Source organism: Bombyx mori, chromosome 15, assembly GCF_030269925.1.
Source record: "Bombyx mori chromosome 15, ASM3026992v2".
NCBI classification, from domain to species: domain Eukaryota; kingdom Metazoa; phylum Arthropoda; class Insecta; order Lepidoptera; family Bombycidae; genus Bombyx; species Bombyx mori.
In genome coordinates, this window is record NC_085121.1 from 4,098,965 (window position 1) to 4,126,783 (window position 27,819).

General features: G+C 36.2%; 1 protein-coding gene and 1 long non-coding RNA gene across 2 annotated transcripts; one reads left to right on the forward strand and one right to left on the reverse strand.

Annotated features, from left to right (window-relative positions):
- The first annotated feature begins 865 nt into the window (after positions 1-865).
- Positions 866-11,554, forward strand: LOC101739692 (uncharacterized). Its single transcript, XM_012692591.4, has 6 exons — positions 866-5,503; positions 7,212-7,367; positions 8,378-8,557; positions 9,513-9,639; positions 10,468-10,628; positions 11,279-11,554. The coding sequence occupies exons 1-6, from the start codon at positions 5,272-5,274 to the stop codon at positions 11,536-11,538; spliced, it is 1,116 nt and encodes a 371-aa protein (XP_012548045.2). The 5' UTR covers positions 866-5,271; the 3' UTR covers positions 11,539-11,554.
- LOC110385645 (uncharacterized) lies at positions 9,406-27,578 on the reverse strand. The gene is made up of 3 exons (XR_009974964.1): positions 27,437-27,578; positions 14,085-14,316; positions 9,406-9,812 (listed from the first exon to the last, which is right to left on the reverse strand). It is a non-coding gene; the product is annotated as an uncharacterized LOC110385645 (long non-coding RNA).
- Between the last annotated feature and the right edge of the window lie 241 nt (positions 27,579-27,819).

Below are 27,819 nucleotides of genomic sequence, written 5' to 3' on the forward strand. Positions count from 1 at the left end.
GTATAGATATTAATTATTACAAATAATAAAAACGCTGACTTAGGCGGCGGTTTTTATTTGAACCAGTTCTAAATTATAAACTAAAATCCTATGAAAAATTACCCATATTTATCTATAATACGAAATGATATTAATTTATTTTTAGTAGTTTCCTTCCTTCTTGCGTCGATAATCCTCAGTGCTGAGGGTCGTGGCCTCCTCTAATAACTTTGTCCTGCATCATCTTGCGCCATTCCTGCCTGTCCTCGGCTGTGTGGATAGCAACGTGGACTGAAGTATTGAGAGTGGAGCGTATTTGGTCCGACCAGCGCATTGGATTTCTGCCTCTGTGCCCTCTCCCGCATACCTTGCCTGTTACCAGCAGCTTTTCCAGATTGTCACCTCTTTTTCTGGCGATATGTCCAAAGATCTCTAAACTCCTCCGCGCGCATGTAGTGCGGAGGCGCATTAGAATCTTGAGCTCGGTAAGAATGGATTCGTTGGTTCTGCGTTCTGTCCAACGAATCCCGAGCATTTTCCTCCAGCACCACATTTCAAACGCGTCGATGCGTTGGCGGTCGGCTTTCTTGAGGGTCCAAGTCTCTGCGCCGTAGAGAAAAATGCCACCCAAACACGGTCCATTTGGGACATAGCTCTCTTTGCCATACTGATTCGCCTTCTGAGGTCCTTTTCGGAGGATCCATTACTAGCTATGACGGAGCCCAGATAAATGAAATCCTCTACGACTTCCAGGTTTAGCTTATTCGTAGTTTAATAAGTTATTATTGTTAGTAGTATTATTTACTAGTCAAAATATAAATTTTTTATTATCTTATGATGAGAATCTTATATTAATGAGAAAGATAATCAACAAAAATAGTTTCGTTCTAATAAATTAGCATAGTAATAGTACAGTGAACTAGCAATTTATTTTGGTAATTCTGAATTTAAACAAACATATTGATGAGAAGAACTCATTTTTACTTTGCAAATTTGTAAATACAGGCTCTGTAGCAATGTACGGACATATAATAATATGAAGAAACAATAATAGCATCTACAAATATATATGTACTACGTGGTACTACATTTACTAAAATTAATACAACATTTATTAATTAAATTAATGAAATTGTGGTTTTAAAGTTTTAGGGGTGTATAAAAAATGGGGGGCGCTGAAAAATAATTGATTTTCAAAGGGGGCGGTAAAAGAAATAAGTTTGATAATCACTGGTATATAGCGATGCAGCGGTGTTCGAATCCCGCAGGCGGGTACCAATTTTTCTAATGAAATACGTATTTAACAATTGTTCACGATTGACTTCCACGGTGAAGGAATAACATCGTGTAATAAAAATCAAACCCCCAAAATTATAATTTGCGTAATTACTGGTGGTAGGACCTCTTGTGAGTCCGCACGGGTAGGTACCACCGCCCCGCCTATTTCTGCCGTGAAGCAGTAATGCGTTTCGGTTTGAAGGGTGGGGCAGCCGTTGTAACTATACTGAGTCCTTAGAACTTATATCTCAAGGTGTGTGGCGCATTTACATTGTAGATGTCTATGGGTTCCAGTAACCACTTAACACCAGGTGGGCTGTGAGCTCGTCCACACATATAGGTAATAAAAAAATAAAAAAATAGGTATGAGATATAACTTTATACGCAAATTGTTGAGTGCCCCTAGCTTTTATTGCCAAATCGCTCCCGTGGCTTTTCGTAAACTGATTACGTTATTGATGTTCCGAATAATAAAAATAATAATCTCTCGACCTGTAATAAAGTTATGCCGGTGCGAGTAACGCTACCTGTGGTCAAATATCAAGAATAAATATCGAAACAATTAGAAATGTTTATTGAATGCGATAGAAAGTTCTCGAATGTTCCAGTTTTATCGAGAATGTTCTAATACTGACAGAAAGTCAGTTCTATTCGAAGCAAAGCAACGAAGGGATCACATCAACAAGCAAAGAAAAATAAATTGCCATACTGAAGTCTATTTTTATTTAATCTGAGAGCATTTGCTACATTCTTCGTAGGAAGAGCAGAGCTTCGCAGAATCTACCATCGGATCGGAGTCGCGACCCAGTGAGAAGATCCGGCGAGAAACTCAGCGGGCTGTGTCTGTGGATTAATTTACTCGTCGAGCCCTTCGTCGCAAGTGACGGGTTCGGTGAGGACGGTGACTGGTGCTTGAGGTACCTAAAAGCAACGTTAATGGAACGGGAGGATCCGTAATGACGTGTTTACGGCGACGTCGACAACGTGACGTTTGAATAGCTGCCCCAAGCATCAGGACTTTTTCCCTGACTTTGTGGATATCTATGAACGATGGTCACCACGCACCATGTAGTGCATGCATCCTATGCTGCTCGTCAGCCTTTAAACACAAAAAAAAATATACGAAAAAATTGTTCGACGAGAACGATGACCGGTGCTTGGGGTAACTGAAAGCACCGTTAGTGGATCGGGAGGATCTGAAATGATGTTTTTTGGGCGACATCGACTGTATACCATTCGGTCCGCAGGATCGGGAATGTAGTTACAGGCGGCCACGATGAGAGAGTTCTCGTGTCGCTTTCTCGAAATGGCGCATTGATGCCGACTGTAGATACTTACTGACGGACTCTAGGTCCATGTCGTCTCATTTCTAACATATCATGGGGCTCCGACAGCTATCCTGCAAGACCCCTGTCGAGAGTGACACTTAAGTACTTAGCCTTCGTAGCACATGTTATAGGTTGGCCAAAGATTTTATGGCGGGAATGGAGTTACCGCGCCTAATTGGTGATGAGACACTAGCAGCAGTGTCGAGAGGGCGACCCCTTTTGAAGAGCACGGCTGTGCTTTTCATGCCGTTGATGTCAATACGCCACTTCTGGAACCACTGTCCTAAATTGGTGGTCGCGATCCGGAGTTTACTATGCATGAATGACATCTTCCTACTCGAGTACTAGATATCGGTATCATCCGCGAAAAAGGCTAAGTGGGTCGCCGGCGTCCGGGGTATATCGTTAATAAAGCAAAAGTAAGCAAGTAAAAGTTCAGCATTTTTCAAGTAATGTGATTACCAAAGTACAGCGTCTCATCTTTATATATATATAACCATAGGCAGATGAGGCCGTGGCTCCATTCGATAATAGCCTATCAAAGGAACCTATAGACGCAACGCCTTAACTGCTTCACCCATATGTTTCGCCTTGGTGCAGTATTTATACAATACAATTTAAATTTCAAACTTATAAATATTGCAAATGGTGGCGATTCCTCCATCCAGGGCAAAGCCAATCGTTTAGAAATAAGAAATAGAAATAATGCATCTATTATTTTGAGAATTTTAGGTATTTGGTTTAAGTCCGCGTGAGTCCGCGCGGGTGGGTACCACCACCCTGCCTATTTCTGCCGTGAAGCAGTAATGCGTTTCGGTTTGAAGGGTGGGGCAGCCGTCGTTACTATACTTGAGACCTTAGAACTTGTATCTCAAGGTGGGTGGCGCATTTACGTTGTGGATGTCTATGGGCTCCAGTAACCACTTAACATCAGGTGGGCTGTGAGCTCGTCCACCCATCTAAGCAATAAAAAAAAAAAAAAAAAGTTTGACCCGAATATCCAATGATGTCATGATTACGAATGAAAACAGCATTACGTCAATGACGTAGAGTTTGGAACATTGTAAAATGTAATCATAAAGAGGTGAGAAAATATCCACCCGTGATTGAGCAATAAAATACATATAATAATATTATAATACTCGTAATAGACTCCCTTCTCAAGGCTAGCCGTTGTATTCACAATGTGGTGTTTTTCAAACAATTTTTCTTGTTCAAGACATTTGCTGGGAAAATATAAGCAGAGAAAGTTTTCACACTTAATCATTATTTATAGCAATATCCAATTTTAGTCAAGGCACGATTTGCACCACGCCACCCGCGGCGGTGCTTATTCACGGCTTATCCCGGCAATAATTTACTCAAAGCTCTCAGAATGGGCAGTGTTTTTTTTTATGTGAAAGATTGTACTGGTGGTTTTATTAACCTTTAATAATAAAACGATGTTATGTGTTACCTGAATTATAATAATAATAAAATCAACTTTTGTTTTGCTGACTTGTATTAAAATTTGAGTTTAAATACTTATCATTTTAGGCGTTGGTACTTGGATTTTATTATCCACTGCCACATTAACCGTAAAAATAATTTATAGAAACAGTGTTTAAAAGTTGCATTACAATTTTAGTTTAATATGTAAATATATTTAGACGTCTATCTATTAGTAATATTGAATACTGTTAAGTTGGTTTAAATTTATGAGAATCAGGGTATGTGTAGTTGGTTTTTAGAATTTAATCTAAAATATAGGACATAAATAAAATTTGAAAAATTAAGCCTCGGGTTTTTTATTTTACTTTATTTGATTGGGTAATACTAGTAATAGTTACTCATCGACATTTGAGTATTTTGATACTATATATGTTATATACCGAAGCCAATATGAAATAGATAACGATACTAAAGCCCTTTTGGATTAATAAGCCCGTCTTTTTTATTTTGCAAACTACCCGTTTTCTTAAAGGATCCGGAATTTTACATTTACTAGTACATATTTGTAGTTCTAATTTGATAATTTAAACATGTGGTCAGCTATATTAGAACGAACTGAGCTTTACCGCTTTTCCGCGGTGCTATGTCATTTCCAACTTCAAAGGAGGCTTGCGTAGAGTTTTCAGCCGCAGATAGCGTCAAGCATTGCTGGCATCTATTAACAACGGTGAATACTCATCTTCAAGTGGGTTGTATGCTCCTTTGCTTACAAAGGGAACTATTTATAACGTATCCTTCGAAAACTACTTTTGCGGCTTAATATGCCGTTTGTTATTTTTATTATTTGCGACCTTTTTTGATATTTTACTGGTTTTCGGGTATCTGTTGACCAACAAGTTACGAGAATGAATGATTAATACTCTTCCCTTTGGTTATTTTATAAAAAATCTAAATTAACGCTCACTAATTCATCACAGTTATATAAGATTAGCACAATGAAAACGAATAAAATCATCTATATAATCATTCGAATATCAAAAGCTTGTGTCAAATAAATGTAGCTATAATATTTTGACTAAACAACCTTTTGTCTACGACAGTACAAAGGCTTGATTCATCTCGTTCACATTTAACGGCAAATAAAAAGCGTTGCGGTCGCGGGGAAACTACAGTTTTCATTACGATTTCAGCCTGTGACTGAAACGATACATTTCGAACGCGCGGAACGGAGAGTTTACTTTCCGACTTTTGTACGATGACCTTTAGAATTTACATTTTCGTATGTTATTATCTGTTAATAAATTTATTGGAGCGATGCACAAGTTCAAGAGTTATTGTACGTCGTCACGCGGGCGTAGCCGATGATCTGCCCCTTCAATATGATTTACAGGATTACATAGATTCGTTGAAAAAAATTATAGAATTCACGAGTGAACATAAATTGGATTTGGATTTGAATTATTTGTTCGGAATGTTTTTGTTACAAGGTATGTTACTTTTTTATATAAATCTCATATAATTTCAATATAAATGTTACTTTTATGTATCATGTTTAGGTGTGATAATTCTCCTAAAATATTAGTTTGATGGTAGTTTGATAAGTCCAACAATTATTATTTATTTAAAAGTTCGTTTATTCTTGTCCAAGTAACATACATTTTGAAATAACGTCTGTATATGACTATGATATATGATCTTTGAAGCATTTTCGGGATTCTTAATAACATAGAAAACAAAATAAGACACGTACCTACGAAAAATCGAGTAGCAATTTATAATGGTTATAAATATAAATATAAATGAATCGAAGAACCTTTCCATTATCATTATTACTTAACACATTAATACCGCTAGGTAATTGCGTATATTTTGTGATATTTTATGCCACGTACCATTTGGTTGTGGTATAAGCTCCTCAGGTTATTGAGAGCTGTGTCGTGTTCTTTCTTCAATTAAGTTTATTTTTCCCCTACCTATGCTGATAGCCTTGAGAGGCTATTTCAGCTTCACCTTGACGTGTAGGTGACCTCACGGGGCTCAAACCGGAGTGTTGTTCATACTGGCCCTAGCAAGAGCAGTGCTTCGCAGAATGTACCACCGGATCGGAAACGCGACCCACTGAGAAGATCCGGCGAGAAACTCAGTGGGTTTTGTCGCTGGCGACGAAGGGCTCGGCGAGGACGATGACCGGTGCTTGAGGTACCTAAAAGCACTGTTAATGGATCGGGAGGATCCGTAATGACGTGCTTAGGGCGACGTCGACGACATGACGCTTGGAGAGCTGCCCCAAGCATCAGGACTTTTTCCCTGATTTTGTGGATGTCTATGAGTGATGGTCACCACGCACCATGTAGTGCATGCATCCCATGTGGCTTGTTTGCCTTTAAACGCAAAAAAAATATATAATTTGAATATTTCAAAATAATTGCAGCATTTTCAGAGGCCAACCTATTTACAATTTCGAATAGTAGCGATGGTTTTAATTGCTTTTAATGAAAAAAAACACTATAAAAACTACAGTGAAATTTACGTTTATTTTTGCTCACTTGTTACTATCTCCAAAAATGTCACAATTGAACACTTGTTTAGAAATAATTGAAGTAGGCTTTTGATATAGTCGACCACTAATTACGGTATATATTATGGTATATATTATATTATGTAAACGGTATATATCTGTTTATTATATGTATATATTTTCTATAATAATGTATTGTATATGGTACACCGCAACATACCTGCTATATTTTTTATATTTTACTGAATTTTTGTAAATTAAACGGTTGTCTGGAAGAGATCGCTTTTAGCGATAAGACCGCCTATTGTACATATGTGCTTTTTGACTCTTTTTTTTAAAAATGTAAATTGTGTTGGTGTGCAATAAAGTGTATTCTCTCTCTCTCTCTCTCTAATTAGGAACCACTAGAATTAGAAATAGAAAACCACTAATTAAGAAAAAATCGCACATACTCATATCTCAAGGTGGGTGGCGCATTTACGTTGTAGATGTCTATGGGCTCCAGTAACCACTTAACACAAGGTGGGCTGTGAGCTCGTCCACACATCTAAGCAATAAAAAAAAAATAAAAAAAACATACGTTTGAAATAAAAATTGTTCTTAATATTCAAAATAGTTAACAAGTTCAATTATTTATACCAAATAAACACTTGTACAGGCATTGTCTTCATTTTCAGTTAACTTGAAAATTGCTGTCAAATCCCAGAACTCCTTAACAGAATCTGTGAGCAATGAAACGAACGCTATGCTAGTAGAAAACGAGAAACTTTTGAAATATTTTAAGTTCAGAGTTGATACGGATTTCAATAGAGAAGACAGTAAAGATAAATCAAGTGAGCATTTTTTATTCTTTCAAGATGAATGTCGTGTTATTAATTCGATTGGATGTTTTTTTTTTTTTTTTTTTATTGTTTAGATGGGTGGACGAGCTCACAGCCCACCTGATGTTAAGTGGCTACTGGAGCCCCTAGACATCTACAACGTAAATGCGCCACCCACCTTGAGATATAAGTTGTAAGGTCTCACAATAGTTACAACGGCTGCCCCACCCTTCAAGCCGAAACGCATTACTGCTTCACGTCAGAAATAGGCTGGGCGGTGGTACCTACCCGCGCGGACTCACAACAGGTCCTACCACCAGTAATAATAATGTTGCATCAATTTATATTTTTCCTTCAATTTAAATATTTCACGTACGTTGTTTTTCTTTTAAAAATAATATTTTGTCTATGTCTATATCGGGTAACCAATCAATATATTTGTACTCAGTTTTTTTGCCTTTTTCTAATTTTGTCAACATAAACAAGACGGAAAGAGATAAAAGATGATTTACCTATCTAAGCCTAAATTTCTATGTTTATGAATGTGAGCTTTTTATTGTTTTACATAGCTTACAGCCCAGTTGATGTAGTTACCTAGCCAATAGACAAAACAAAGTTAATAATCTTGAAACATGTATTCGAAGTTCTAATTGTATCGTATCCATCAAACTGGAACGCGTGATTGCTTCGAAACATAAATAAGAACTATGGTGGTGCAAGTATGTATTCAGCAGGCTTACAATGTGTCCTAACCACCATCTATAACCATTATAGGTTAATAATTACAAGAATAGCTTAGAGACCAATCGATGCTACCAGTGGTGGTGCTGTATAATTTTAATGCTGTGGCAATACCGTAGTAGAAAAGTAGAGTAAGTGGTAAAAAGTAAAAATGGTTTTAATGCAATAGAACGATACATAATAATTTTGATGTGAAAAATTAGGTTGATTAAATAAAATCCTCCTCAAAGTTGTGTACAGCTATGGAAATGTCAGTATTTAAAGTATTAAAAATATTATAGTTGCAAGGCTGTTCGAAAATTGTAAAAAATGGTCTCAACGTGTACCGAGACTGCGGTTGAGGAGACGGCGCATGTCGTCTCGTCATCTTGCACACACAGCCGCGGCGGACTTAAGGTGGAGCGAGTACAGAGCCAGCATCGATAAGTTCGATAAATGGACACCGAATCCTAAACAGTCAGGTATAAACAAAATATTAGTTCGTTATGTCTTATTGACAACCTAATTGCATTAATTTGATTCATGAAACAGTCCCCGTTGGGTCCCTGTGATGATTTTTGGGAGCTAGAGAGGAAGTTCTAAAAGGACTACGTGTAAGTACTACACGCGTTTCAGAAACAGAGCAACCGGGTGACGAACACAGCGAGGTAAAGCAGGCCTCGGAGAGTGTCGAATTTTTGTTTCTGTCGAGATGAAGACTGAAGTTAAAAGCGATTTTAATTAGTTCGACGAAGCTCGGCAATTTATTCTATCCTAAATAAATATTGTACAGGTTTGAAATGTACTCTGTCTCTATAAGCTAGATTTATTTTTCTACATTAATACAAGTGATGCCGTTGTATAAGCAAGTTACTTAAGAACATCATCGTTTGTTTGAAAAGTTTTCATTTTTAAATACTTAAACGGCTGTAAGAGATCACAGCACATCTGGAATACTGGTCCTCACTTTGAGACGTGAGACTACCGTCGCTACCAGCTGTACCAGGCACTCTAAATAAACAACCTCATCAATCCCTCTCCTGTCCTTGACATTATCAACTGCATAACATTTCTGAAAGAATAAAAAAATTAATTTAACTCACTTTAACCTCTTTCTTTTTCTCCACCTTATCCCACTAGGTGGGGTCGGCACAGCGAATTTATCTACTCCATTCTCTTCTATTAGCCGTCTTCACAATATTTACTCCTCTCTCTCACATATTGTCTTCCCCCTCTACCTTGCACTACCATTTCCATACATCTTCTAGTCACATGCATCTTCTCTCTACGCATCACATACCCATACCACGCTAACAGTCCGCTCTTTATCTTTGTTAATTACCGGGGCTATTTTCACACTTCCTCTGATACACTCATTCCTTATCTTGTCCATTCTTTTAACTCATTTTAATCATTTAATCAATTTAACCATTTCAGATTTTTGCATAGCTTCGCTTGGCGATATTGAGGATAAAGTAAACTATTATCACAAGTGCAAAGTTGACGGCGTTTGTCGTGATATGCTAATCAATGGCAGCGACTTTGGTTACGCGCTTCTTCATAGGTAAAAATCATTTTTAGCCCCTGAGGTTTTCGCCGGATCTTCTAAGTGGCGGCGGTAGGTACGTAAGCTTGTCTTTGAGCAGCTAGATTTCTTCTGCAGGCTTTCGGGCAGTTTTTGGCAAACTTTCTCTTCCTGATTGAGCTTTCGAGTTCGCCCGCTGGAAGCTGGAAAACCTTTTGAAAATATTCCTCCCATCACAAAAAATGATTACAAAACATACTTTGCTTAAATCAAACCCTGTCAATACCAAAAAATGAATAATAAGATAAACATAAATGTTAAAATAAAACCCGCGGATATTATAATTTGCAAAATTAGGACGTTATTTATACCGGAACCGGAACCTTAAATACTAATGGCTTGATCACTAGTCGTAGACTCCGCTATTAGGCACAATTTATTTTTTACTCATTATTTATTTAAATTTCCTATGATATATAATGAATTAATACGTACCTAATGTGAACCTTATTATAATAAAATTAATAGATGCGCCGACGGAACCGTAGGGGGCTGGTTATTTTAGATTTAAATACTTAAAAAAGAAAACAGTTCATTAACATTTTCTTTTAATTTTGTTAGGCGATTATCTTTCTTTTTTTATTTAATAGACATTTACGAGTTACAATGTTAATGATAAATGTAACGGTGACAGACTTACGCGAACATCATAAGAAACAATGTCAATAATAAAAACGATAAAAAATATTATATTACGTTAAAATTATAATGAAAATGAGCCTTGGAGTTTCAGTGATTAGGTCGAATTTTGATTATTGAACGAACGCTAGTTATTATAAAATGGCCTTTCGGTGTATCATATTTCAGATTACTGTTTCTGCAGAGTGCTCGATATGGGCGCGGTTGCAGCATATTCTCTCCGCCACAAGACGACGACTTAAGAAACAAATTCTGCTCCATAGCATACGGCGAAGCTGAGCTTATAGCTCAACACGGCTTTAATATTGCAGATCTGCTATTTGAACAAGGTATGTTAACATTAAAGAACAATATATATATTGTCAAATGATGACTAATAAAAAGCAACGTTTTTTAATTGGAGCGTTTGAAGAAATTTGTACTTACCTAACTATACGCACCCTATTTTTTCGACTATGGGATTTAATGGCGCAGAAAACAAAATATGTCGGAAGTTCTTAATAGTAGTAAGCTTTTTAGTTTAGCTTTAGAGTTTGCACGGTTACTACCATTCTTCCTATTTCAGAGGAAAATATCTCATTCATTCCTATCTTAAGAGCGAGGTAACTGCTTTACAACACAATTGTGCATTTGGTTTAAGTGGCACTGCTGCTCACCTTGTGACATGAGGTCTAAATCTCAATTGTATTGAGTAACTGAAATGTTGCTTCGCAGCATAAATGGGCAGGTTTGTGTTTTTTTTTATTGCCTTTGTAGGTAGACAAGCATACGGCCCACCTGATGGTGAGTGGTTACCGTCGCCCATGGACTTCAGCAATGCCAGGGGCAGAGTCAAGCCGCTGGCTACCGCTTTGCTTTGTGGTTGCCCGTGGGCGCTTGCAAGACCTTCTAGGACTAGTAGAATTGAATATTAAAATTTTTCAAGGCTCTCACGTCTGAGCATCAATAAAAATACTAATCTCTTTATTTCCTATTATAGTTAGCCTCTGCGCATTAGACGGTCACGTGGAGTTTCTTCGACGATCGTGGCTGTCAAAGCTTCTTGAACACCAATCCACATTAGGCTGTTTTGGTTATCGCCCTCAACAAACTCTATATGTGGAAACAAAGAAAGCGCAAACTTGGCGAATATCTAAGCAAAATCATCAATTACTCGGAGGACACTGTAACGGGCATTTTACATCGGTTGCAGCCGCAACTTTGGCAGCCGCTGTTAGGTTCATACTGGAGAATTATTAAGTTACTAATCGGTGTATTGAGTGTTTTGGGAGGGCTCCCTAAGTCGAAACGGGGACAAGGTACTTAATCTAAAGCGCAACAAATATTAATTTAATATTTGGGTGCACGCTATAACGAACCGAAATTTGGGAGTCAACGAACTTGACGTTTGTAGTACATTGTCTCCTTTTCGGGAAAACAAAACAACCTTTATATTTAGAAGAAGAAAATCGTGAAAATTGTGTTCAAAATTCGTTATTTGAAGAAAAAACCAATCTCTAAACATTATCGACGTTTGTTTATTGCGATATAAAAATTAAATGTATATTTTCGTCCTTATCTTACTATGTATATACATAATATGTATTACATATGTGCGTATAACATGCAGTATTGAAGTGGTAGTTTTGATTTCACTTTCAATTTGGCTGTAAGCAACGGCTTGGTATCGACTTTGATTTAGGTTCTTTTAAAGGAAATAATAATAATTAAATACTGGCTGTAACCCAAACAGATGGTCCGACCAATTTATCTCAATCCTCGATACGAAGCTACATTATACTCTTCATGAAGCCAAAGACAGATACAGATGTAGGAGAATCGCCAAAGAAAAATTAATCTATCATCGTGCAGTTACGAGACAGTAATGTGACGGCCGAATGCCACTGTTTTGGCATATATTTAATCGCAAAACAATAATAATTTAATTCTGTAATAATTTTTATTTTCCTATCTATTCGCTGGTAGTAATGGGCTATTTCATCTACGGTGTGCCTTGTAGGTGAGCTCACGGCGTTCAACTGGAATGTGCTAACATTGGCCCTATCAAATACTGGGCTTCCCAGAATCTACCACCGAATCGGAATCGGTATCCACTGAGAAAATCCGGCGAGGAACTCAGAGAGTCGACAGATGAGTAAACTAACCCATTGTGTCTGTGCGTTAGTTCGCTCGTCGAACTCTTTAAAGTGCCTAAAAGCACCGAGAGTTGATCCGGGGGATCCAGCAAGATATGCTACGGACGACAGCGGCTTTGCTTTGCCCCGTCGTTTGGATCGGATATGTAATTAGCGGCTTTTTTTCTTTAAAGTAGCATTCGGACGATTCCTTTAAATACATACGTATCGATTCTAAATTTAAGTCGTCGTGAAGATCGCCATTTCTCAAATACCACGGTACTCTGACATCTATTCTGCAAAAATGGGATCGGATGACCTGGAGGGAGTCTACGTGCATGCGGGCCGCGTGAGCGAACACTATACTGGCCTAGGTCATGACGGAACCTATAAGTTTTTTAGAGTGTCACACAGTGTCATATGGTAGACAGCGGCTTGGCTCTGCCCCTGGTATTGCTGACGTCCATGAGCGACGGTGAACACTTACCATCAGGTGGGCAGTATGCTCATCTGTCCACAATAGCAATAAAAAAACCTTGCTACGAAGAGATAATTTGCTGCACTTGCCAATCATTGGGTAGTGTTATTATTTGGTTTGGAAGGGCGGTATAGGCATTAAAAATTGTTACAATGATTTTGTCCAGGGTGGCATTCACGTTGAGACATTATATTATAATGTCAATATTACTGACGGTTCGAATATTTTACCACTTTTATGGTGACGGACCACTCAGGTGTTTGTTATTCTTCAACATTTATATATTGTACTAACTCAGTTAACCCAATAGAAGTAGTTATTTTTGTTTTTACGATTCGCGAAAACCGAAGAAAGTATTCAAAATTTTCCATAAAAAGTTTTCAATAATAATTTAAGAGGAAATACTGTTAGCCGATATTACATACGACATTAAATGCGTTCCTTCCTCGCCTGGTAAGGTCTCGTCCGTCAAAGCCACAGACCAGTCCGGCTGGCCTTGCTATATATCATTTCAGGGCTACCGATGGTAAAGTACAGTTAAAACTATTTTATTGACGAATACCTTATTTTCGTTTACGAGCAAAACTGTTAATAATCTACCATATTCACAATATCAGTAAATCACATTTTGAAAGTGACTGACAAAGGGATTCTCCGAAGAAGCCATAATGTTCACCTGGTTTCGAATGTCAAACCACTTCATGAGGATTACGGCGATACTTAAAATGCTATAAAATGACATGACCTATGTTTGATAATTGGTTCTGTGTACGAAGTCTCAGACACAAAATTCAGAAACGATTTCATGACATGAGCAATTCTTGGGTCGTAATCACAATATGTTTTGAATGTTTTGTTAGTAGCTGAATAATTGAGATATACGTTTTAAAATAATAATAAAATAATTACTTTGCGAGACAGCCCTAAATTATTTATTAATAGAGGCAATGTCACAAAACGACGCGACAGCGGCCGTCGTCTGTAGGGTTCTTCCGGTTGCACAGGAAGTGGTACACACTTCACAATTAATTATTATTTAGTTTCTCTACCAAAACATGTATTGTCTAATTAAGGTACGTTGGACCTTAATTAAGTACATTAAGGTTGGGGAAAATTTTTTTTCGTATTTTTTTAAGAAAATGGGCAACATTTTTTAATGTAGTTATTTACATTTAACTAGAGTATGTACGTACCATTTTGTTCGATAGCTTTTTGCCATCTTGTAGGTAGGGACATGATCCCATTGCTATAGAAATTTTGGGGCTTCTGATAAAAATACCGCGACAGTTGGTTTTGGCAGTCCTCTCGTGATGTACCCAGTTTTTTTCAAATGCGCCAAAACGGTTTTGTGGCCAATTCTCAGTTCTTCAGCTACGTCGTAACTACTGATATGCCGATCTTGCTCTACTTTTTCAAAAATGGCATCTGTTTAAGGTGAAACAAAAATTAATTAAACTTTATAAAACCTTTGTTTATGTACATTTACTATTGAATTTTCTTACATATAACATAATGGTAGTAATAAGTCAACTTATATGTCAGAAAGTCTCGCATAGGTGTGTCGAAATCCGATAACGTGAGGATAATAAATGAGGGGCGCGCAATCGAACGATTTGTATGTGAGAATGTCCTCGTTCAGTGCTCGGTAACGTAGGTACACTTGTTTCTTCCAGTTTGTACAATTTTTTTTATATATACGGCTTTATTAATACTAATGGTCCCTTGGTAGTCGAAATTCGACTATAGTCTTATACCTTTAAACGAGCAATTCTTGTATATATATATATATATATAATCTGAATCTCGGAAACGGCTCCAACGATTTTCATAAAATTTAGTATACAGGGGATTTCGGGGGCGATAAATCGATCTAGCTACGATTTATTTTCAGAAAATGTTGTTTTATTCGTGTTTTCAATAATCAACTCTTCCCGACATCTATTGGCGAATAATAATACTATTTTTCTTAATTGAGGGCAACTAACCGCTTTAAAGACACAACAAGATGGCGTTATCAAAAAAAAACCGGTCATCATCTAGTTATTGATCAAAACTATAAGTTTGAACATAATTATGGTTCTATTATTAAAGACTTTATTTCTGTAATCACAGATTTCTCCAAGAGTACGCTAACTATAGAAAAATAATATTAAAGACAATATTACTCTATTCTCAATTTGACCACAGCTTTTACCAGTAAACAAAAGAGTAGGTATATATATGCGTGTGTGTATTAGATATATGGTAGGGTGTGTAATGTTTTCTTTATTGATTTAATGTATTTTTTTATGCATAATTTAAAGAAAATATTAGCATTCTGCACTCCTTCTCTATATTCTCTATAAGTTTGGGAAATTTCATACTCCTCCGTCCGCACAATTTTCGTGAAAAGGGATACAAAGTTTCTGCTTCACGTATTAATATATAGATTTTTTAAATTTTGTGTTAGCTACTACTACATATGTTTGGAAAAGAGTAAGCCCTGATGTTTTTTTTGGGTTCTTTCTTCTCAATGGCGAAGCTGCATTTCGAACGAATCGGTGGTAAAGTCGTCATCACTTAAAAGCGCCTGTGAAATATTACTTGAATTAAAGCTTTTGGTTTTTATTTCTAGTGAAAAGCTTAAATAGCTTTAAAACACGTTGAAATGGCATTTTTACGATATGATTTGTGACAATATGATTCAGCGATTGATTTTGATTTTTCTAAACGATTCAAAATTTATATTATACACATATTATTTATATTATTGGTAAGATGGATGGACGAGCTCACAGCCCACCTAGTCAAGTAATTATATCTAGTATAGATATCAAGTAATTACCGGAAACATCAATAAAGTAAATACCACCACATACCTTGATACATGAGATTTAAGTTTCCGAAATGGCTTTGATTTGTCGTAGATTAAGAAATTGCAAGCTGCATCTTAACCAATGTTTTCTGCAAATTCAAATCGGAGGTAGAACATGCACAAAAAAACGGGCTATATTGAACATTTATTTACTTAATGTAATGTGGCTACTGTCAGATATAACGTATGCAATATTAAATAGTATTTATATATATTTTTAATGTTATAATGAATAACGAAATCTAATAAACAGTATTACGAAGCTTGTATTAAAATAATGTATTTAATACTAATATTAGCATAAAAATAAGAACAGTTAATGTACTGTAATCGTTTCGGAACGCATCGAACGCGGCATACCTAATTACAGTTTTGGTTACAAATTTTGAATGTCGAACTGTATCATAAATCAGTGGAACAATAGAATAGACAGTAGGTTGAATTTTGCTCGGACATATTAAAATTCGTTGTGAGTTCCTTCGGGACCACGCTATTCATTGTTCACGTTATAACGGTAGCGCGTTCGTGTATAACGTTCGTGCATTCTAATATTCTACTTTGCTGTTAAATTAAAACTGTCGCCCAATTTCTATAGTTAAATTTCAATTACCTAGCTCAGGGTCGTTTTTTTTTTTTTTTTTTTTTCTTTGGGTTTCAATGCGCATGACTCTTTTTACGGTAGGTAAAGTTGAGATAATTTAAATCACCATGGAATCATTGGTCTGATCTCATTAGTCAGTTATTTATCCGAATGAACCACTGAAGTTGCTCAATTCTGTTAAAACTGTTTTATTGGATTTCTTATGTGACTAACATAACCTCATGCCATCAGTCAAAGTCGCATATTTGTCGCAATAAAATTTAATGATCGACTTAAAATTATCAAGGTACTTCCATTGATGTAGATACGCTTTTAAATACCAGATCTCGAGAAGTTAAACTATGAATTTGTAATTAATCGTCATACGATCATTTATCGATTAGAATTTGATATTGAGTCAGTTAGGCGCCTATATGGAGCATGTTATTGATTAAAATGAAATTGTTTCTGTACTTCTGAAGCGGAAACAAAAAAAAGTTTATTTAATCTATTTATTATACCTATTCTTGTTCGTTAACTGTGGAAGCAGTTTTCTTCAAACATTCAAAATTTGAATACGACTGCATCAATTAAACTTAATTATTATTGCATATTTATTACTTCCGTGGTAGGGCGTATTCTAGGCCGGCTCTGATGGGAGAGATGTGCTCCGCACTAAACGCTTCACTTTCCCCCCTTTGCCTTTTCATGAGTTCTGTCTCATGCGAGGTTTGGATGCTGGTTGTTGAGCGACAGGAGGTTTTAGTCGGTTTGACTCCGACTTGCCCACCCTCCATCCATAGTGGAGGGCGGTAGTCCAGCGATTTCCACATGACAAAAAAAAAAGTAAAAAAAAAAACTACCGACTCTAATAAGTACCATCATTCTGCTTATTTCTGCCTCGAAGTTGAAGGGTTGGCAAGCCGTTATATTATAGAATTGCAGCTTCGATCTCATGTTTCAAGGTGAGTGGCGATGTCCAGTTGTAATGTCCGAAACCATGATGGGTTCCGTAATCACTAAGCATCAGATAACCACGTTGACAAAGATAAATAAGACATAGATACAACCCGCAGGTCTTAGATGTTATGTAAGCATTTACAGTTTTAATGTGAGATTTCCTAAAAGGGTTTAATTTAAAATGTAATTTTAAAGGTTTACCTAACTAGCGCAACCACACAACGGATAGAGGTTTATTTCCAATAGAAAGTCATTGAAATTTATCAGACCCTACGGATAATATCAGACCTCATAATATATGTATTTCAATATGATTTGTAAATATTTTTGTTGTTTTACAAATAGCATTGTTTTTGTGTTGTTTAAACATTTCTTAAACAACATACTTGCGTTTATGTACCGCAATATAATATTATATATATATATATATATATATTTACATCCTACAATCTTTTTGGCGTCTGCACGTCGTGCATCATTACGACGTCCTCCAGTTCCCATTGCTTTTTTTAACATGTCTTAATGAATATTGCTTAGTTTTTCGATTTCCAGCTCCGTGAGATACGTTATTTTCCGATAATTTTATTTTTCGCGATATTCTTCTTGCGTTCGTGCCGCAACATTTTTGAACCCCGAACCATGGTCATAAATTATAGGCGTCCTGGATATATTGATCGTGATTTACCTATGGCATCGACTATTTAGCATCCTCATAGGATGAACGACATTTGTAAGTGCGGCGTTGCCAGCTTTATGTTTACTTTCTCTTTCTTTGGCAATCGCTTGTCTGTACATTTATACCAATTTCGTCAAATCTATACATATACGGATGCCCGATAATTTTATATAATTTATCTATCTACACGTATTAGTAACAATGGATTTTGATGAAGCTAAGTACACAAATAGTTTATAATAAGATAAAGAAAATTAAGCTCCTGTCTCTGAGATTTTTACATGAAAAATCGCATGTAGTAGCTAGAATAACAAGCATATAATAATTATGTACATGTTTGTCTAGTCTATTTTTTCATAAATTTAAAACAAGTAGGTATGTAATAACTTCATTTGTGGGTTTAATATAAATATAGGTATGATAAAATCGGCATTGTATCCTACTATGGCCTGAACCAATATTAAATAATAAATAATATTTATAGACGTCCAACATTATACACGGACTCCAATATCTACTTAGTCTGGCCATAAATACTGTTACAATCAAAAATTAAAAAAAATCTATTGTAAATAACATTTATTACTCTTACAGTGTGTTAGTTTAACACATAAATATAAAACAATTTAAAGTATAAAAAGCTTATTCGAAGTAGTCTCCATTGGCTGCAATACAGTCCTTTAAACGTTGAGGCCAGTTATCAATAGAAGCACGCACTCTTTCCATGGGAACATTTTGCACTGCCAATCCTACGGATTGTTTTAGGGACTCCAAATTATCATGGCGTTTAGAGCAAGCCGTACTCTCTAAAACTGACCATAAATCATAATCCAGCGGATTAAGATCGGGTCTAGACGACGGCCAGTCTTCAGCTCTGATGAAGTCCGAAACGTTCATTTCCAACCAAGACTGCGTAGACTGAGCTTTATGACCTGGCTCCGAGTCTTGCTGGAAGGACCATTCTTGATTATTGAACATAGTGTTGTTAAGGGGCTTCACTACCTTCTCAAGAATGGTATCTTGATACACTTGTGCCAATGTTTTGATACCTTTTTCACAAAAGTATGGCTCAGTCACTCCTTCATAGCTAATACCCCACCAAACCATCACTGAAGTCGGATAGTGCCTACGTTGCACTCTGTCGACTAATTGGGAAGCTTCCTTAGAGCTTTGAGCATAAATACGGTCATTTTGTTTGTTAAAATGTTGGTCAATTGTAAAAAGTTTTCTCATCCGTAAACAAAAATTTTCTATGACCTCTTTTTGCGTACAGCTTCAGTAGTTGTTTCGATTTTACTACCCTATTCTCTTTTAAATTATCAGTTAAGAAATGACTAGTACGTCTTTTATAGGCTGCAAGTCCTAAGTCATCTTTTAAAATACGCGACATGGTTCTAGGTGCTGTCTTCATCTCCCGAGATAAAATATTTTGTTTTCGGACAGGATTTTTTCGAATTCTTTCCCTTACTGCTTTGACCACCTTTTTCGTACGAATACTATGTGGACGGTCAAATCTTTTTCTCTCACAAGCAGAGGAGGTCTCATTGCATCTACTAATAGCCCGGTACACAAACATTTTACTAATACCAAGCGTATAGAGAGTTTTAAAAATTGCATTTGGCTCCATACCTACTTTGTGTAATGCAATCACAGCGATTCGGTTCTCTTTATCACCCCACTCCATTTTAATATCGCAAAATATTGTACAATTGGCGCCAAAATGAGAAAACTCAATGAGAAATCATATAAAAATGACAGATTCCAAATTCAAATGTAATATTTTTGTTATTTTTAATTGTAACAGTATTTACGGCCAGACTAAGTATATACGGACGCCTAATAGCTATATACGGACGCCTAATAGCTATATACGGACGCCTAATAGCTATATACGGACGCCTAATAGCTATATACGGACGCCTAATAGCAATATACGGACGCCTAATAGCTATATACGGACGCCTAATAGCTATATACGGACGCCTAATAGCTATATACGGACGCCTAATAGCTATATACGGACGCCCAATAACCTGGCTTTTTTTTTTTATTGCCGAGATGTGTGGACGAGCTCACAACCCACCTGGTGTAGAGTGGTTACTGGAACCCAAAGACATCAACAACGTAAATGCGCCACCCACCTTGAGATATAAGTTTTAAGGTCTCAGTATAGTTACAACGGCTGCCCCACCCTTCAAACCGAACCGCATTACTGCTTCACGGCAGAAATAGGCGGGGCGGTGGTACCTACCCGCGCGGACTCACAAGAGGTCCTACCACCAGTAATTACGCAAATTATAATTTTGCGGGTTTGATCTTTATTACACGATGTTATTCCTTCACCGTGGAAGTCAATCGTGAACAATTGTTAAGTACGTATTTCTACTACTTTAATTATACTTACTACTTTACTTATAACTTTATTTTTTTTACTACTTTAATTATACTTTACTTTAATTATAAAAATACGGCAGTATGTGAGGCAGCACTGTTTGGCTACAAGCTACTGTATGGTGGAAATACTGTTGCCAATCGTGTTGCACCATATTGGATTATTCCCATTTGTCCCCACAGATTTTCCCGGGACAAATGGGAATTATTGGCAGTTGGAAGAAATATTTTTAATCGACTTCTCTTGGGTATCATATTTAGCAGCTTTATCATCGTGTTTTAATTTACACTCGGTAAGCGGGTGCTGAGCTAGCTACACATAGGCACGACTCGGGAGCCGAGTAGTGCCTATATGTTTAAAATAAAATAACTTTATACAGGTGTATTTTTCAAGTGGAAGTGGGTGGCCAAATCCAAAATTATGAGCGCAAAACGAGTCTCGAGCCCGATTTTGAAGAAAACTACTATAACATCATTGGATTTTCGAAATATCAATATTCCTAGCCAGGAATCGAACTTCGTTATTTTGAAATAAAAGATACACTTGTATTATTACACCATTCGATAGTGTCGGTAACAAGGAAGAAAAAAACAGAACGTGTCTTTTTTTCAGAATCACCGATTTCGATTCCTGGCTAGAAATATAGATATTTTTCAAATCCAATTATGCAGTTTCATTTTTCATCAAAATCGGCCTTGAGACTCCTTTGAGCGTTTTTCTTTGTTCTGACTTTTTAAAAGTTTAAATAAATTCGGGCTCCTAATGATACGCAACGCGAATACCACCTACGGCGAATATATTGTTTTGATTAAATATCGTGTGTTAATTGTGATCCAATGTTGCAAACGAGCTGGCAACGTCGCAGTTGTGGACGCCAAATACGCGGATCCCTAGTCAGGAACTCCCAGAGATATGCGGCTGTCAATATACGCGCGACAGCAGTGCCACACCTGCGTAACGATTTCGTCGCGAACTGTTTAATATATTATTGCAGCCATTTATGAGATAATTTGGCTTCTATCGATATTTGTCCTACGGCTAGCGAGGACCAATGGGACGTAAACCCCACTGGCTATCAAAGTGGCGTCCAGTATGCGGACGCCAAAAGCAGGTGGACGCCAGTTTAAATGCATTTTTTTCTTCAGAGGACGTCTAATTGTTTGGGGGATAAATATATATATATATATATACCAATATAATATTTATATTCAGCGACTAGACAGAGTCCAAAAAAAGTTTTTTAAAGCATCTTTTATACCATTGTCGTCGCTTTAACTCTCCAGAACCGACAGAATTTGTCTCTCTAGTCGATCGCAGGCTACTGAGGGATCAAATGTTTTTATATAAAATAATAAATAACGAGATTGATTCTAGCTATCTTCTTTCCAAAATTTCATTTAAATGTAGTCGTATTTCCGCGCGTTCTAAACAGACCTTCCACATGTCCACGGCTCGAACGAAATATGCTTCTAACTCTTTTGTCCGTAGATCTTGTAGGTTGTATGATGCTAAGTTCTCTAATGCTGATATCTTTTGCTTGTCACTTGTAGCATATAGAAAAGCTGTTTTGGAGTGTTTATAGGGTGATTTGGCGCGATAAGTGTTGTAGTTTTATAGTGTGAGTTAATGTATAAAATGATATGTGCGTATTGTGTTGCTTTTGTTTTTTTGTAATTTAAATTTCTAAATTTCTCTTTTTGTTCACTGTCTACTTATATGTGATTTTGATTGTGGAAACATATTTGGTTATTGTTTTAGCTATATTTTTTTAAAATATTGTATGTTTTGTATTGTACTGTTTGTTTCCCAAATAAATAAATAAATAAATAAATAATATGACCAATTAATACTAGGTGGATCCTGAACTTCATTATTCAACACGCAATCAAAAAGTTTTATATGTCGTATGTATATTTTTCAGGTACCTATTACACAGGAATAAATCGATTTACGTGGATAAATAGAGAACTTCACATCGCGTTTATGCGACCGACCATATAATATTAACATATTCGATATTATTATATTCACGTATCTCGGATTTATGGTTCATAGAATACACGCTAGGAAGTCTGCATTTGTTGATATAATGTAGACAATTTGCAAGCCTCTTGATGAAGCCGTTAGCGCGTGTATTGCATTAAACAGTTAGTATTTAAATGCAAAATTAAAAAGACTACATAAATAAATATAATAACTTTACAATTACTGCATATAGGTGAATGAACTTAGCGTTCGTCTGGTGTTTAATAATCACTGAAGCCCATACATATCGTAATCTGAATGCCTTGAGGGATGTTTGAAGTTACGATCACTCTGCACAGTAATCTGTACCAGTGTATTTAGGGATTAGTTTATCATCAGTAGTACCCCGCCATTATAACAGTCGGGTGCAGATACAGAAATTCAATGAAGGCAATTGATAAAGCCCTTGTCGTCATGGCCTAAAGGATAAGACGTCCGGTGTATCTATATATTAATACGTGAAGCAAAAACTTTGTATCCCTTTTTACGAAAATTACGCGGACGGAGGAGTATGAAATTTTCCACACTTATAGAGAATATAGAGAAGAAGTGCACAATGCCAATTTTTTTTTTAAATAATGCATAAAAGATACATTAAATCAATAAAGAACCTTACACACACTACATACCGTGTATTTGATGCACACACGCATGCATACTATTTATTGTCAAACTTTTGTTCTTGACGTCTGTTGTCAAATTGAGAATAGGTTAAATATTGTTTGTCTTTGTTAATATTTTTTATAGTGGAGTCTTGGTGAAATTTGTCTTTATAGAAGTATAAAATACAATCATAATAGTGTACAAACTTACAATTCCAATTAATTATAGTCGAATTTCGACTACTGCGGGACCTCTAGTTCGTATTTAAACGGTGTTCGAATCCCGCAGGCGGGTACCAATTTTACTAATGAAATACGTACTTGACAAATGTACACGATTGACTTCCGTGGTGAAGGAATAGCATCGTGTAATAAAAATGAAACCCGCAAAATTATAATTTGCGTACTTATTGGTGGTAAGACATCTTGTGAGGCCGCACGGGTAGGTACACCACCGCCCTGCTTATTTCTGCTGTGAAGCAGTAATGCGTTTGGGTTTGAAGAAGGAATTTAAGTCGTCGTGGCCTAAGGGATAAGACGTCCGGTGCATTCGTGTTGAGCGATGCACCGGTGTTCGAATCCCAGGCGGGTACCAATTTTTCTAATGAAATATGAACTCAACAAATGATGTTTTTAAATAATAGTTTTTATTATTTATAATTAAATTAATAATGTGAGAAAAAATTGTTTTCGTCGCACTCAATAAAAATTGGTAGTATATTAGTAATACCGATAAATAAAGAAGTGGAAAAATATTTGCGTTATTTAGTAACTTCATTCATCGATTACTATCGTGATTAGCAAATCTCAGGCGAATCATTCTCCAGAATTTTTTTTGGATGTACTTCTATTTACCAACTAGGCTTGGAATTCGCTCATAAAAAATCTAATAAAGAAATTGAATATGTTTCAACTTCAAGGTATGAGACTGAGACAAGAAAAGGCGTGGGAGATTCAGCCATCAGCATAAGCTATGTAATTAATTTAAAATATATTACGCACCGTCTTAAATTAAAACCGCGAAGGCATAATTAAGAAAGTTAATTATAGGCGGAACAGTTCCGATTGCGCATCTAATTGCACAGCCATAACAAAGACTATTGTTCAGCAAAATTTAACGTCTCCAAAAGCGTTCCGGGTTGTTAATTACTAGCATTCTACAATATTGCGCTGTTAGTCATTGCTTATGACTATGTCATAGACAGATAGAGGTCGAATATAGTTTGAAATAACGGATATCGTTCGAATTATTGTATTTTGAATGTTGTAAATATGTATATCGATGAGTCATTTGATCGCCTTGATTTAGTTACTATTATTGATTTGTTGATTATTGAATTTAAGTTCGATTCCCAATCAGAGTTGATTTTTTGTTGAAGATGTTTGATATTCGAGGTAGCACTGTAAGCTTTCTTGTTTCGTATTTGCGTTGTCGATATCTCCTCTTTCACTTGTGCTGCTGTTTATATCTGAGGTCGTGACTACCTCAATCCATGAGATTCGTCCTCACGAGATGTCACGATATTGTATTTACTGTGTGTACAATAAAGAATAAAGAGATGTCGTGCCATCTCGTCTTGTCTTAAGCTACTCTGAAAGCATCGTAAACAGTGGAATCGAATGTGGTGCGGACATGGTTAGAACGACGCATTGGACTGCGCCCCTACGATCTTTTTCGTACCATTTCTAGAGAAACACCAGTTTTTTAGAGATTGTCTGTCTTTCCTGGCAATGTTGTCGATGGCAATGTTGTATATAGAACTTAAAGCGTTAAATATGAACATTTATTTATTTGGGTTCTGGAATGGGCTTCACTCCATGGAGTTCTCCGGGCACTATGTTAAGTTTGAAACTTCGTTTGAAAGAGTTCAGAGTGGTAAGCAGTGGCTATGCTTCGGGCATCGCTCATGTCTCTGAGCAAAATTAAACATATAAACAACATATATAAATATTTTAAATAATATGTGTTCACATGGTATGAAAGGGAAACTCTTAAAGGAATTCTATCTCATTCTTTCGCAAGCTATTCTATCTATCTAATATATCTCTTTATTGTGTCGACTTTCAATTGTCATTTCCGTTTCATTGAGTTTCAATAAAAAATGCGTAAAAAAGTTTCCATGTCAAAAAAGTCATCGTATATGAATATAATATCGTTTGAAATAGTTTTTGTAATGTAAAATTTGTTTTATAATTGTGGTGTTCTTACGATTCGTCATCATTAGTGATATTTCCAATTCGAGGTTCTTATTACCAGACCTATAATGAGTCAACATTCGTTGATAGTTTACAATTAAATCAACGGAATGACTAATAATGACTAATATCAAATTGAGCACGGGTAATAATTAATTTAATCCAAAAACAAAGTTGTGAACGAACAGCTATTTTCGCAAAACGAATTAATATCAATATCTCGATGATTTAAGGTACATGAATGAGCTTTTGGATTTTTTGGGTTTTTCTTAGATGGGTGGACGAGCATACGACCCACCTGCTGTCAAGTGGTTACTGGTGCCCATAGATATCAACAACGTAAATACCGCCATCCACTCAACCACTACGCATAAAATATAATATGTATGAATAAATCAAAGTTCTGAAAGTTGTAAACAAAATTCTTTATCGTTTTTTGTATTATTTTTTTCATTGGTCTCTATTCATTTTATTATTTAAGAGCTGTTTCAATCATCTTACTATCTTAATATTACTGGTGGTAGGACCTCTTGAGAGTCCGCGCGGGAAGGTATCACCACCCTGCCTATTTCTGCCGTGAAGCAGTAATGCGTTTCGGTTTGAAGGGTGGGGCAGCCGTTGTAACTATACCGAGATCTTAGAACTTATATCTCAAGGTCGGTGACACATTTACGTTGTAGATGTCCATGGGCTCCAGTAACCACTTAACACCAGGTGGGCTGTGAGCTCGTCTACCCATCTAAGCAATAAAAAAAAAACTTATTGGAATGCAGGATGATGGTATTGCAGGAATAAAATGTTGGTATGTACTTGGTCCGTTAGACTACCACACTCCACCACCACTAGTCATAATCATCATAGTCAGATCATCGACGTCCTCTGCAAGACACAAGCCTTCCATCAGTGAATACCGCTAATATATCACATGTTTTGGCATATGTAATATTAGTAAAATAATATTTGTAAAACATATGAATTTGCATCTTATTGACCCGAATTCCTAAATCGAAAATTTGAACTTTTCAGTTTCATTATGATCATAATTGGGCAATTTAGTGAATAAATTTTTCGGTTTTAATATTACGAGTAAATGTCATTACCAAACTACCCAAGGTTGAATGAAGTTGACATTTTCATTTGGATAGTTTTTTTTTTAGTTTGAATGACAGTAAATTTAGTATTAGTGAAAATTTTTAGCATTACGATAAGGCAGAATTAAGACAGGATAAGGCACGTTGGGAACAAATGACGCGCTTCGTATGAAGCGAATATCTCTCCGCCAGAAAGCCCTCTGAATTTCTCGCCGGATCTTCTTAGTGGGTCGCGATTCCAATTCTGTGGTAGATTCTGCGAAGCACTATTCATTTTGAATATCCAAACGAGGCTTCCATTCATATATCATTTCAATATATCGTTTTATTTTAAATGCTATTTAATTAAATTACGTCTAATCTGCAAATATCTATGTTAGAAATTTTAAATCCAAAAGATTTTTTTTCCTAAATTTAACTAATAATCATGTTACAGTTTTCAATCTTATGATCTTATAGGAAATTGGTATTAAGTTGTTTGTGGTACCTAAAAAAACCACCTGAATAGGGAAAACCACATTCAGATAGAGATTCACATAAGCAGAGTAATGGGACACACTACTCGCATCTTCGCATTTCTTCTTTTCTTCAACGAATGAGTCAAAAAATCGTATTTTTATGTACAAATATACTCACTGTTATTAATATAACTTATATTTAAATCAATCTGTAAATAGATAGACAATAAAAGTGTATACTTCATCTGTGCGAGAAAAAAAAATACACCCACATTGCGATTCTATATTTTTTGAAGTTATACTTCTTTAGGCGCTTTATGAAAAATTGATGAGAGTGAAATTTTACGATGCGCGCGCACCGTGACACAAAATTAACAGAATGAAGTTGCCCACTAAATCGCTCATTACAATACCACCGACGTAACTTGGCGAGTCTGAATATAGCCGCAGGTGAACTTTCCGAACCGTACCGAGAATTACTGAATTTATACGATGTCAAGAAAAGGGATGTCCAATATGCGTGTTTGAGGATGTTGTTTAATCGACTTTTTTCAAAGTGATTAAAATTTAAATAAAAAATAATAATAATAATAAAAATAAAGTATAACTTCTTACGCGCGTACATAAGTACACGCACCTTTTTTTATTTGATATAATATGTATTTATGCTTTACATACGAATGATTTAATGTGATTAAATACTGTACGTACCTGTAGTGTCATGATTACTACTTTGTCAAAAATGTACAATGCTGTATATTCCCTTGAGCTTCGTTCATTAGTTCACAAAAAGTGTCCGTGGGTGTCCAAACACATTGTTCGGTGAACAATGGCGGCGTATGCAATATCACGCTGCTAATGTATGCAGCAGTTGCATCTGAACCAAGGATTTTGGTTACATGGACGTTGTATAGTATTGTGGTATTCTACATTGAAGAAGGGAAAAGCTTCTTTTTCTTTTTTTATTGCTTAGATGAGTGGACGAGCTCACAGCCTACCTGGTGTTAAGTGGTTGCTGGTGCCCATAGTCATCTATAACTTAAATGCACCACCCACCTTGAGATATAAGTTCTAAGATCTCAGTATAGTTACAA